The 12,720-nt window shown below is 43.0% G+C and overlaps 1 protein-coding gene across 1 annotated transcript in view; it reads right to left on the bottom strand.

The window, feature by feature from the left end:
• Positions 1 to 8,758: 8,758 nt before the first annotated feature.
• Positions 8,759 to 12,720, bottom strand: part of POLQ (DNA polymerase theta) — a 47,783-nt gene continuing 43,821 nt past the window's right edge. Inside the window, exon 30 of the mRNA XM_030450178.1 lies at positions 8,759 to 8,872. Within this exon, the coding sequence (XP_030306038.1) occupies positions 8,759 to 8,872 (114 nt within the window). The remainder of the gene's footprint in view (positions 8,873 to 12,720) is intronic.

Here is a 12,720-nt window from a genome sequence, read left to right as displayed (position 1 = left end):
GTGCCTGGACGTAGCTTCAAATTAGAAAAGGAAAGGGAGGAAAAGGTGGAAAAGCAGCATTTAAAAAATTTCTGTACAAGAAGAGTGACATTCTCTGTCCCTTGAAGAAGTCCTGGTGGACACCAATGTGGACAGACAGCAGCACCCTCCTAACCAGACCTTCACTTCACTGGTATTCACTTCATCCTAGTGTTCAGATAATCTCTCTCAAAGATGCCTTTCCCATATCCTTCCATCTCTTACAAATAAAATGGAGCCCAGGAAATGGTACAGTCTAGAAGTCTGGCTTCACTGTCAACCCAGTTGCACAAGTTAAAGGGTTGGAACAGATTTGAGATGTTTTAAATTCACATTACATCACAACAGGAATTTCATGCTTTACAGGATTTTTGTTTCTCTTTGGGCAAAATCAACACAATGGTCCTAACAGGTCTAGCTCAACTGGGAATGAGACTCAACAAGGTCTTCCCTGTCACAGGAGAAGCTGCTTTTTGATTGTGAGAATTGTAGAGGTTTGTGGGGAAAAGGTCAAAGCCCACGCACTGCCTAGATTTCTGCTGAGAGTTAAGGAACTGGAGCTGTCCCTGGGCCAAGAGGATGTCTGTGGGTGTGTGTTTGAGGAAATGGCAACTCACCATTCTGATGCCAGCAGGAATTGGGTCAGGAACTCCTTCAAGTGGACAGGTCGCTCACATGTATGAGGAAGCACCACTCTAATAAAGCATCTAGGGTGAGAAATAAATGAGAACAACATTATAGTGATTCTATCTTCTGTTTAAATGTATGCTTGCTCTGCTCTGGCCTGGACTCCAAAACTCCACTGGTCTCTGGGCAGCAAAACCGTTTGGACTAATTGATCATTCAACCTCCCCAACAACTTGATAGACCTTGTTCTTCCTCCCTTCTCAGCTTTTACAGAGAAGATAAAACCAGCCTGTTAAATACCAAGCCCAGGACACCCCACCAGTGGTTGTTCTGTACCCAGCGCTGCGCTCGTTTCTGCACCCAGACAGTACAGCTTTACAGGCTGGTACCAGTACCAGTGAGGCACTGGTACACCCACAGGCTATGGGGCCAGCTTCCACTATGGAAAGTTGGGCCAGTTTCCACTATTTTCCACTGTGATGTGGAGCAGTGAGCCTTTAAGAATACAGCCCAGGTGTGTGGTGCTCAGACAGGCAGTTTGCTCGTGTTGATGACCAGGAAGCTCCCATTTCTCCTAAGTTTATGGCTGTACCTCACACGAGTGGCTGATACTGCAAAGATCCCCCCCACTACCTTAATTCCAGTGGAAATGGCTTCAGGCTGGAGCTAGAGCCTGCTCATGCATTTTTAAGAATCAAATGTAAAAATAGAAGAGCGACATTTAATTGCTAATCACTACAGCATGCCCAGAGAGAAAAGTGTCTTCAACTAGTCATTTACACCATGCCTGACTGGCTTTGGCACCCAGCAGGCTCTAGCTTAACACTAGGGGAAAAAACAACACAACTTGCCAGTGGATTTCCATTTGCATTTTTATGCAACAGAGAAATGAGAATCTAGCATCCCTCAAACTTACACGTTTTAATACCAACCTTTGAAGCAGCTTTTCTCTGGTACTCCCCATCAGGTCACAGCTGATTCTTGCTTTCCACTCTTACATATTTTACATCTTTCCAGACAGTTACAAATTACTATTTCTGTTCAGTTCACCACTTGTGGCTATAATTATCAATTTTCTTGTAGTCTGTAGAGATCTAAAAAGTTGTATATGTTTGTATATAGAACATTCTATATATATAAATATATATATGTAATGTATATGTTGTATAAGTTTGTTAGTGCACACTGTTAAATGCTTTCTATCAAGATTTACCATGTATGCGGGGAAAAAACAACCCATCACTTTAAAACTTCAGTGAGGGAAGAAAAACTCTGGTTCATTTATTGTGAAATGAGGGGGAGTGTGGGATTTGTGAAAGGCCTGACCAGAACACTACTGAAAGCTGCCAGTAAAATGAATAAAGATGCAGCATTCTGAGCAACAAGAACAGCATCTGACCTTCCTTGCTCTAATGAAGTTGAGGACACAGCTGTTGCTGGATGTTGAAATCCTGTGCTTTCACCTTCTCTGCTAAGAGAGAGCCACCTCAAGCAAAACCCTAAACAAAAGACATATCTTTGACATCTCAGTCCTCAGTAACAATAGACCAAATTGTCTGGAAATATGTGTTCAATTTAAAATTATTTTTTTTCGTTTGGATACCCAGTTCCCTCATATTCTTCTTTACAGGAGCTCTCTGTCACAAACACAGCCAAAACCAGGCACGCAGAACTTCCAACAGCACACTTCCCCCTCTGGGTTTGACCAGATGTGCTTAATATTACACACAGAGCTGTAGACAAGGCATACAGAGAAAATGCATTAAATTATTTGTATGTTTTCAGAGTTGGCAAATCTTCAGTGAAGTACAAGTTATTTAAAAAAAAAAAAAAAAAAAGAAAGAAAACAATACAAACCAACAAAAACATTCCTAGAGCATTGAACTTAAGTTTCAAAGCTTGAATTTAAAGACAAAGGGAAATTGGAGATCAGGTTTTGTTTTGTATAATAACCTGCTTTCTAAATTTTTTTACCATTCTACAGCTCAACTATGTACAATAAAGAAACATTCCTTATACTACCAGAATATCACTTACTACACAAATATTTAACAGAAATGCTCCATTTGCTATGCATATTGTATAAAATTATCACCTATAGAAAACTCCCTAAAACAGTTTACATATTCTTTTTACAGAATCCCACAAACAATGTGTGCATTGCAATGAAGAGATACATACAGAAATATTTTTTCAGTATACAATTTAAGAAAGAAACACCACTGTTTAAATACGAGCTCTGTTCAACCACCAGAGCCCTCCATTTATAAACCATGTGTCTCGTAACACAGGCAAAAAGTCATATTTCAGTTAATTATGCCCCCTAAATGCCCTGTCACCTCTCTCCCACCCATCTTTTTTTCATAACATAAAGGTGAATTCAAGCACAGTATATTTCAGTCTTGAATGTTTTTTGCCTTGGTATGGTCTTAGTAAGAACACACTCTCTCTCATTAAGGAACTCCGTGTGGTCATTTGTAGTGAACTCATCATCTTAGGTGTATAAGCAATAGTCACGTAAATGAGTGTTTCCATTCATGTGTTTTGTTTTGTGATTAAATCAACAAATCAAACATTGTACTTTTTTAAATAGAAACCAATATTCAGATTCAGTGTCAAGGAAATATGGACATAATATGTGTGGGGTTTGTTAACGAGTCATTACCTGTATCTCAGAACGAAGGGGAGGTCGGGGGTGAACCACACACTCCTGTGCTAGCCATGGCCTGTTCCCACAGGTATCCTAAATCAGTGTCACAAAAGGAAAACTAAGGCATCTTAAACTGAGGCTGTTTCGAGTCCCCAGTAACAACCAAAAAAAAAAGAGGAAAGAAAATAAAGAATTGATATTAGTCGGTGTAGAGCTCTTCTTTTCATTTTGTTTTTCAACCTCTATTCCTAGATTCTTCATGATATTTCCAAGGTGCACAGTTTACAGAAAGCTTTTGAATGGAGCTTGCGTTGCACACTCACACAGGGCTGAGGAAAATGTTGCAGGAGTTATTGCTGAGGTAGGGACAGCCACCTCCCTTTCCTCCAGCAGCTTGGAGGAAAGGGACAAAACCTGGACCCAAGCTCCTGTTCCTATGCTTTGCTGCAGGGAGCTCATGTGGCACCTATAATAGCAGTGCCAGCCCCCAGGAGAATTAGCTTCATCACCTGGGCTTCTAGGCCCCCTGAGAGCACCCTCCACATCACTTCCACATCAGGTTGTTAGCAGTCACCTACAAGCTGAGCTCTCAGAAGGGCAGAATCAAGCTCCTTTAAGGGCATCATGTACCAGCAACATGATTGTGTTGCTCTGCCAGGAGGGGCTCAAAAATGTCAGCAAAAGCCACTGAGCTTCCAGCTCCCTTGTTTCAGCTACAGATTTGTAGGAAAAAAAAAAACAGCAGGAAAAATTCTGCAGCTCTCTTCTTGATGAAATGCAAATTGCATGGGATAATGCCAGAAGGACCAAACTAGTTGAGATTACCTGTGTGTCAGTTTTTGTCACCTGCCTCTCCCATGCTGCCCAGCTATAGGAAACCTCACAGTAGGGAGGGATGGAAGGAAATCTGCCACGGAAAGACCAAGACAAAACAAGCTCGGGGTCTGTGTGTAAGGAAAGGGACCGAAATGCTGTATCCAACATCAATGGCAGGAGTTCCTGCCACTGACTCTGGGGAAGTTCTGCCCTGTGCCCACAGTCAGCTGAACTGAAATTTGAGTCATTCTGACAAGAAAGCAAAGCCGACACGAACAGAGGGGAAGCAAGGCTGCTCAGCAGCTGAAGGGGATGTAGGGGCACTCCCTGTGAGGAGCTGGGTAACACAGGTTTATGTGATGGGAAGAGAAGGTGTTCCTGGTGACCACAGCTATTTGTCAGGACTGGATCCCAACCAAAAGAAACTTCCTTTAGCAGACAGATGCCCACCTGCTGGCACAGCAGCCAGGTGAGGACAGTGCAGGGCACAAGGCAGGACCAGGCTGCCTTAGCAGCTCTGTGCACACCAGGTGACAAGGCTGCTGTGACAAACCAAACTCTTACTCTTTCTGCAGCCTTCATCCGTCTTTTTCTTGGGCTGCAGGATCACACATGTTACTGGTCATGCTGTGGAGTGCCAGCTGACAGGAGGCAGGGGAGGACTGTGAAGAGAAAGACAAACCAGCTGAGGAACAGAGAGCAAAAACTATCAGGTGCACCCTTATCCACTCTATAAGAAAGGAGCATGTAGCCTGCATTCTGGTTATCGGGTCCTGAACTAGGAAAAAAGCCCAGTTTCCAACTAAACAAAAGACTCAGCCCATGGTGGTAGGGGTAGGGGAGAGGAAGGCAAAAAGAATTATGCAAGGAGCCAACCTCCTCTTACCAACTTCAGAAAATAGCAGGTGTCCTCTTCTGCAGAGTTCTAAGGAGCATCACTGTGCGCCTGCCCTAAGTTCTATCCAGCTTCCCCTGCATAGGCTCAGTAATAGTTAAAAGTCCAATCAGAATTAAGCAATGTAAATAGCAGCAATCAGGCACCAGCTCAGAGCCAGTTCTGATACCATGACTCAAATGCTGCAGCTGCCTCCCTTGCAGAGCAGTGGCCACCTTTTATCTTCTCATTTGCTCCAAATTACTGCTTAATTAAAATTAACTCATTGAGCTTGTTTAGCAAAATAAGTTTAGTTCTGCGTCAGTCCCCTTATTGATTAGCATCACCCCTGCCTAGAGAGCTTGTTAGGAAATACATGCAAGAACCATCCTTCTGAAATTCTAAAGACAGTATGTGGGAGGAAAATATTGTAATGTGCCAAAGAACAAGCAGCTCAAATTACAGCAGCTCCGGTGAGGTCTCAAATACAGCACAGGTGTGTCACTGCATGACACCCCGGGACAGGAAATCATCAGCCCCTGTGAATTGATAATGAGTCCAACTCAGCATCTTCACAGGCAGAGCACACAAATGGTCGGACACCAGGGTGCCAAGGCTCAGATCTGTTAATGACAAAAGCTTTAATATGCTAAGAAAAGAAAGAACTGTCAACCAAAAGCTGTGGATAAAGAGCTCAACCATCAGGTGACAGATGTGGTAGGAAACCACAGCACAAGACAGGAAGCAAGCAGGAGAGAAACAAAAATTCTCAATGTAAATAAAAACAGGAAAGGCAGCCAAGCCAGTGCTGAGAAGGGCAGTCAAGGCCTCCTAGCATGCATGAAGCTTTGACTCAATATCATGCACCCTTTTTCCTGCCCAACAAGCAGGAGGTGGATTAGAGTCCAGGATGCAGCCTTTTGTATGCAAGTCCCATTAACATCTTTTTAAACTCACAATGTTCTTGAAACCTTGGTGACAGACACTTCTGATGTCAGGATAATGGCCTCACCAAATGCACCACATTTGAAGTTAACAAGCTCAAGCACACTCTCAGGCTGTTGAAAGCCAAGCATGCATCCTCTCAGATCAGGCTACAGAGGCAACTTCAAAAGTACACTTATAAAGGATCCATATAAAGTTCAGAAATGAAAGAATAATTAGGGACTTGAAAATTTTGCAGAGAAAGCAAGACTAGAAAGACGGAGATTGGTTACACAAGAGAGGAACCTCAAAAGACAGATAAAATAAAGCAATTAGAGGCATAAAGAAAATGGCAGGAGGCAGCTGGCCTCACTTTCTAATGTCTACAGCATATAAGGACTATGCCACGAAAATAACAGAATTCAAAGATCAGGTATTATATGACCAACCTGGTTGCTTTCTATGACATGGTTACTGGCTGGATGGATGAGGGGAGAGCAGTGGATGTTCCATACCTTGATATCAACAAGGCTTTTGACACTGTCTCCCATAACATCCTCATTAGGAAACTCAAAAAGTGTGAGCTAGATGAGTGGACAGTGAAGTGGAGTGAGAGCTGGCTGGCTGACAGAACTCAGAGGGTGGTGACCAATGGAGCAGGGTCAAGCTGGGGGCCAGTACCCCGTGGTGTCCCCCAGGGGTCAATACTCGGTCTGGTCTTGTTCAACGTGTTCATCAACAACCTGGATGAGGGCGCAGAGTGTATCCTCAGCAAGTTCAGTAATGATACAAAACCCAAAGTTGGGAGCGGTGTCTGACACTCCAGAGGGCTGTGCTGCCATCCAGCATGACCTGGACAGGCGGCAGAGCTGGGGGCAGAGAAGAACCTGATGAGGTTCTACAGGAGCAAGTGTAGGGTCCTGCACCTGGGGAGGGAGAACCCCAAGCACCAAGATATGTTAGGAGGGAACCTGCTGGGAAGCAGTTCAGAGGAGAAAGATCTGGGACTCCTGATCAATAGTAAATTATCCATGAGCCAACGGAGTGGCCTTGTTGCCAGGAAGGCCAAGAGAATCCTGGGTTGCATAAAGAAGAGTGTGGCCAGTGGGCTGGGGGAGGTCATTCATCCCCTCTCATCCTGCTCTGCCCTGGTGAGGCCACAGCTGGAATGCTGCATCCAGTTCTGGGCTCCCCAGTTCAAGAGAGACAGGGGACTACTGGAGAGAGTCCAGCTGAGGGCAACAAAGGTGACTGGGGATTGGAGCATCTCTCTTATGACCAGAGGCTGAGAGAGCTAGGACTCTTTAGCCTGGAGAAGAGAAGTCTGAGGGGAGACCTTGTTAATGTCTACAAGTATCTAAAGGGTGGGTGCAAGGAAGATGGAGCCAGACTCTTCTCAGTAGTTCCCAGTGACAGGAAGAGAGGCAATGGGCATAAGCTAGAACATAGGAATTTTCATTTAAACATAAGAAAAAAATTATTTGCTATGAGTGTGACAAGGCACAGGCTGCCCAAGGAGTCCCCTTCTCTGGAGATATTCAAACCCCACCTGGGTGCAGTCCAGTGTAATCAGCTCTAAGAGATCCTGCTCTAGTGGGAGAGTTGGACTAAATGTTCTCTAGATGTGCCTTCTAACACTGATAATTCTGTGATTCTGTGAAGTTACGAAAAACAGCTGAACTTGTATAACCATCAGAACCATATCAAAGGGAAATGAAACCATGTGATATGAGGTTTAGCCAGACCAGAGGGAATTAAGAGAGGAGAGCAGTGCCCAACAGTGGCAGATAATGCCCTGTGAGCTCCTTCCTTGACCTCTGTTGAAGCATCCAGTCCTGGCAGTTGACTTGAGTCAGTCTCAGTAACACCATGAAAAGAGCTAACTCCCCCCAAATCCCTGCCTGATTAGAGTCAGACACTGAGCCAGAGTGCAGGCAAATCTAAGCCACCTTCAGCAACGCTACCACCAGTCAGGGCTTAAGACCTGCCTAGGGGACAGGTCTCTGAATGAAGAGCCACAGGTCACCCACCACCATCCAGTGACACCTCTAACACACCTGACCTCAAGCACCAGCAAGACTGTCTTCAGCTGGCCAGACTGAGATATTTTGTTTCTTTACAAAAATACAAATTGCTGTTAAATTTTTTACCTATAAGGTGAGCTTCATTCTTTTAAAAGGAACGTTTTTGCTGGGGGTTTTGTGTTAACTACAATGTCAACACAATATCCCTCTCAAGGACAGTATGCAAGATAGCAGTAGGATGAATCCCAACAGTCACCAAAATACTTTCCTAAAAGTTGGAGGCCAACAAAACACCAGTTGCACCCACTGAGAAATCCAGCCAGTTGTAAAGCAGTTTCAGCACTAGAATATCATCAGAAGAACTCAATAGAGAATAATCCTAGCAGAGGCCTATAAAATTCAACATTAAGTACAAACATTATAATTTTTATATATATTTTTTCATCCTAGACACAATTACACACAAGAATCACCATATTATCTCTGTGCTTTGCTTTAATAAAATAATCCATCTTCATATGCAAGAAATTCATTAGGCTTTGGGGTTTTGTTTTAAATTACAAGATCAAGCATATTTTAACAGAATTCATTTAAATTATGTGCTTTTAGCAATTCATCATTTCACAGTTCTGTGAAGTGTCCAACCTGTGAAGAATTTGTCTCAGTAAATTCATACCAGCTTCCACCACACCTTTCAGAAGGCAGCTTGTAACAGTGCCTGTAGAAACACAAAACAGGAGGATTGCACCAGATGCAGGATGGCTGCAGGCCCTTGCCCTGCCCAGTCCATGGTGCCTCCCATCCCTGAGAAAGCTGCATTTCACATCAGAGCTCCAGCTCCTGCAGGTCTCCCCAGCTTGGTCCGATTTTCACTTTAACATTCAGTTTTACTGAGAGTTTGATGGCATTTTCCATCTCATGCTTGACAATCTGAGCAACCTGCAAGAAAAGACATCACATCAGATGTACATGTAACTTCAGTGCTCCGTTTTTCTGTCAATAGCTGAAGTCCTCTTCTGTGTTTATTTGCACGAACCACTGACAGGAACACAACCAAACACTTTAATCCTGATAAGGGTTTATAAATGGAGAAACTGTGCAAGCCAGTTACATTTTATGCAGTACAGAGCTGTGACTGGTTCAGTACTATTTGAGACTACTCAGAAAAGAGGTAAGATTTAGTTTCCATTAAAGACTTGAGTCCTGCTTTCTGTCACCCAGCTCTGCAATTTTAAGTGCTTTGTGGAGTCTGTTCTACAAACTTCACTGTGCTGAGAGCAAGACACAAACCCAAATGCAACAGAGGCAAAGAACAGTGCTCCCTTTCCTTGTGTTGGCTTAAGAGGCACTCTGTGAAACCCAGACTACAAACCTCTGGGAAAGCAGAATCACATTCACTGCAGGTGCTGGAAATACTGCCTGGCTTCACCCTTACTATTTTGTTGAGGCAGCTCCAACATCTGCTGCCCTCCAAAGGTATTTCTAAGACAATACTCATTTCAGTATGCACTTAAGGGACCAGAAGAGATTTTTGACTCTGAGTAAGAGACTGGATTTTTTTCATGACTGTAAATACTTGGCCTAGATAAAACGACTCTTTCCTACCCACACAGAGTCCACCATGTTCTATGTATTTGAATGAATCTTTCAATCCACACCCATTTCACAAACATTTCCACAGCAGAATGAAAATGATAGTATTCATCTCAGCTAGAGGCCACTGTGTCAACATAGGAACTATTCAAGCCTTCTGACCCTTGTGTGTATTTTTATCACTCCCTCACAGGTACCCTCAGTGGAAAGTCCTCCACAGTTTTTACTGGGGAATGGAGGAGGAAATTTGAGGAGAACAGAGCACAAGAGTTGAGTACAGCATTAAGAACTAGGGGGGAAATTAATCTTCCAAAACCCTATGCCCTTACATACCACATTTCAAAATTATCTTGATAACCTAGAAAAATGCTTTGAAATAGGATGTAATTCAGCGAAGACAAGTACAGAGTAGAAAGAGGCAGGATAGAGAACTAGGATAAAAATAATCTACTGTTCAAAAATAGGATGAAAAATAACTGCCTGGGCAGGAAAAAAACAGGGTTATCAGAGAGTATACACTGAACAAGGCTTAAGCAAGGCTATTGTGAGAAAGAAAGCAAACGCAATTCTGGAACACAGAAAATGCTGCTTGTGATACACAGATCCATTTTCCACTCTATTCAAACCACCTAAGCCTTGATATCAAGTTTGGAGTTCAGTATTTGAAAGAAACGTGAAGCACACACAGGGAGATTGTCTGAGAGATGAGAGGTCCAGCACACAGTGAGGGACATCACATTAAGGCAGCTGCACCTAGGACAAGGGACGGCAGCTGCTGCAGAGACACAAAAACCAGTGTGAGATTTCTGGGAGCTCTTGGGATGAGTTGGAGCCACCCTGATCTGGGGGGCTTTGGGCTGTGAATTTCCCATATATTAAGCAAACAACACTGTTTCCAAGGTTCTCAATCACAGAATCTTTCAGGTTGGAAAAGACCGTCAAGTCCATCATCCCTACTCAACAAAGTTCTCTCCTAAGCCATAGCCCCCCAACACCACATCTAAACAGCCCTTAAACACATCCAGGGATGGTGACTCAACCACCTCCCCGGGCAGCCTATTCCAGTCTCTGACCACTCTTTCTGTGAAAATGGTCAGCTAAAACATAACTGGAGGAGTACAGCCCATCTTAGAAACAAATGCAATGATGCTGGGAACAAGAAAGCATTTTAAAAACATCGAGCCTTTGATTCCTAATCTAGTCTATAGCTTTATGTTCCTACCTGACTCCTCCTTGCCAGGGCCAGCTCAACAAGGTTGAAGGTCAAGCCTCCTATCATCTTTGGCAATATTATCAGAGTCTTGGCACTGTGATGAGCTCTGAAAGCTCCTGACCTTCACTTTGACATTCTGCACAAACTCAGAAAGCCCCTATGCTCTAAACATTTCACACCTTCAGCACAACAAAGAACAGGTATTACCCCATTGCAACAGAATGATCACTATTGTTGTTTCTCTTACAAACTACATGTAAAAATATTCTAACTGTAACATAAATTCTTAGATACATTGAAAGATATTTTAAATTTTCTTTTGTGCATTTCAGCAGCCAAAAATAAACTAGAGTCGGCATCAAGCATGTGACCAAACTAACTTGTCTGAAAAAAAGTTGCTGTTGCAGATGAGAAATACATGATTTACAGAACAATAAAATTTTGGTGCCAGCAAGATGAAAAAAGCCTGATCAATACAACAGTCAAGCTCACTTCTTTTTTTCACTAGGAGGTATAAGCCCTAGGTGATTCTGCTGGTGCAAGGGTGTAAACTAGATGATCTCTAAAGGTACCTTCCAACCCCTAACATTCTATGATTCTACACTGTAGTTCAAAAGGAGTTATTATTTCAGGTTGTACTTTGTGCGGGGCTTAAGAGGGAGAGACTTTAAGAGACCCTTTCCAACCTAAATATTTTCCCCATAGGACAATTCTAATGTTGCATCTGAAAGAACAGCAGAAAATATTATCAGAAAAAAAAATCATTTCTGCCCTAAAAAAAATAATCTAAGGGGTAAAAAGTACCCTGTTGTTCTTAGCTAGATAGAAATTCTTGTAAAACAAGCAAATCTGGCACACATAAGGGAGGCTTGACTCTAGGACACATGCCATGTGTATGTACACTGTTGTAAGTGACTGCCCAGAAAATTTCTGGACAGAAATGTATCTGAAGGCAGTTAGAAAAGCTAGTAAAAATTTCCCTTGAAGTTGAAGTTTTCAATGAAAAAATACAATAAATAATAAGCAAACCCACTTGGCCCAAGCTCTTACAGAGATACTGTGATAACTTGGAGTCAGTATATAAAGATGTAAAAAGCATAGACTCAGGGAATTTCAGTTTTCTGCAGAAAGAAAATTAGGAGCTGAAGCAGCTGATGGACTGAGTAGAGCTGGCAAAATGAATGGAAGCTTGAGCTGAGGTTCAAGAGATATATTAAACCTTCTGTAATACACTAAGGCCTGTTACTATTTTTGAATGTCCTCTCAGACTAGGAGTTACTACTTGCCCTCAGAAACCGGCCTTCTGTCATTCACGATGTGCATGTGCAGAACTGAAGTGGAAGCAACACATCCTCAAGCTACAGAAGCACACCCTGTGAACCTTCTTCCCTGTGTTGTGCTCAGGACTTGGGTAAACACTAAGCTGCCAACATACAGATAAAACTGAAACAGCTGTCACATAAGACACCACTATGCCCAGGTACAGGAACATCTGCACAGTGGAAAAGCACATGCAGAGACAGAGATGCACATGAGAGGTAGCACACTGCACACTTCTTACAGCTACCATGCTGCTGACCAGCACCATAACATTCCTACCAGAAAGACAGGTAGGCAGGGGAGTGAGGAAACAAGTATCATAAGCAAGGAATCCTCCTTTGTCTCCATGAAATACGAACTACAACTGAAACAATGTATGTCCTGAGTTAGGCACCAGAAGACACAAGTGTAAACATGGAGGTGAAAATGCATCTAAACAAGAAGGAGGTTCCCCCTACACCTGTCAACAATATTCAGATATTTCACTCATCAAGTCTTGCAGAGAAGTTGCACATACTGCTGTTACAAGCAGCAAAGCACACGCTGGGAGAATGAACCGAGATAAACTTGAAAATAAAGGAATCAAGAATATAAACCCCATTTTTCATCCAGTTTAACGTGGTCTTCTTAGACCACATGGTCTCTTCTTAGAGAAACTGAG

This window comes from Calypte anna, chromosome 1 (genome assembly GCF_003957555.1).
Source record: "Calypte anna isolate BGI_N300 chromosome 1, bCalAnn1_v1.p, whole genome shotgun sequence".
NCBI lineage: Eukaryota > Metazoa > Chordata > Aves > Apodiformes > Trochilidae > Calypte > Calypte anna.
The sequence above is the reverse complement of the archived record's forward strand: the minus strand, read 5'-3'. Positions and strand labels throughout refer to the sequence as shown.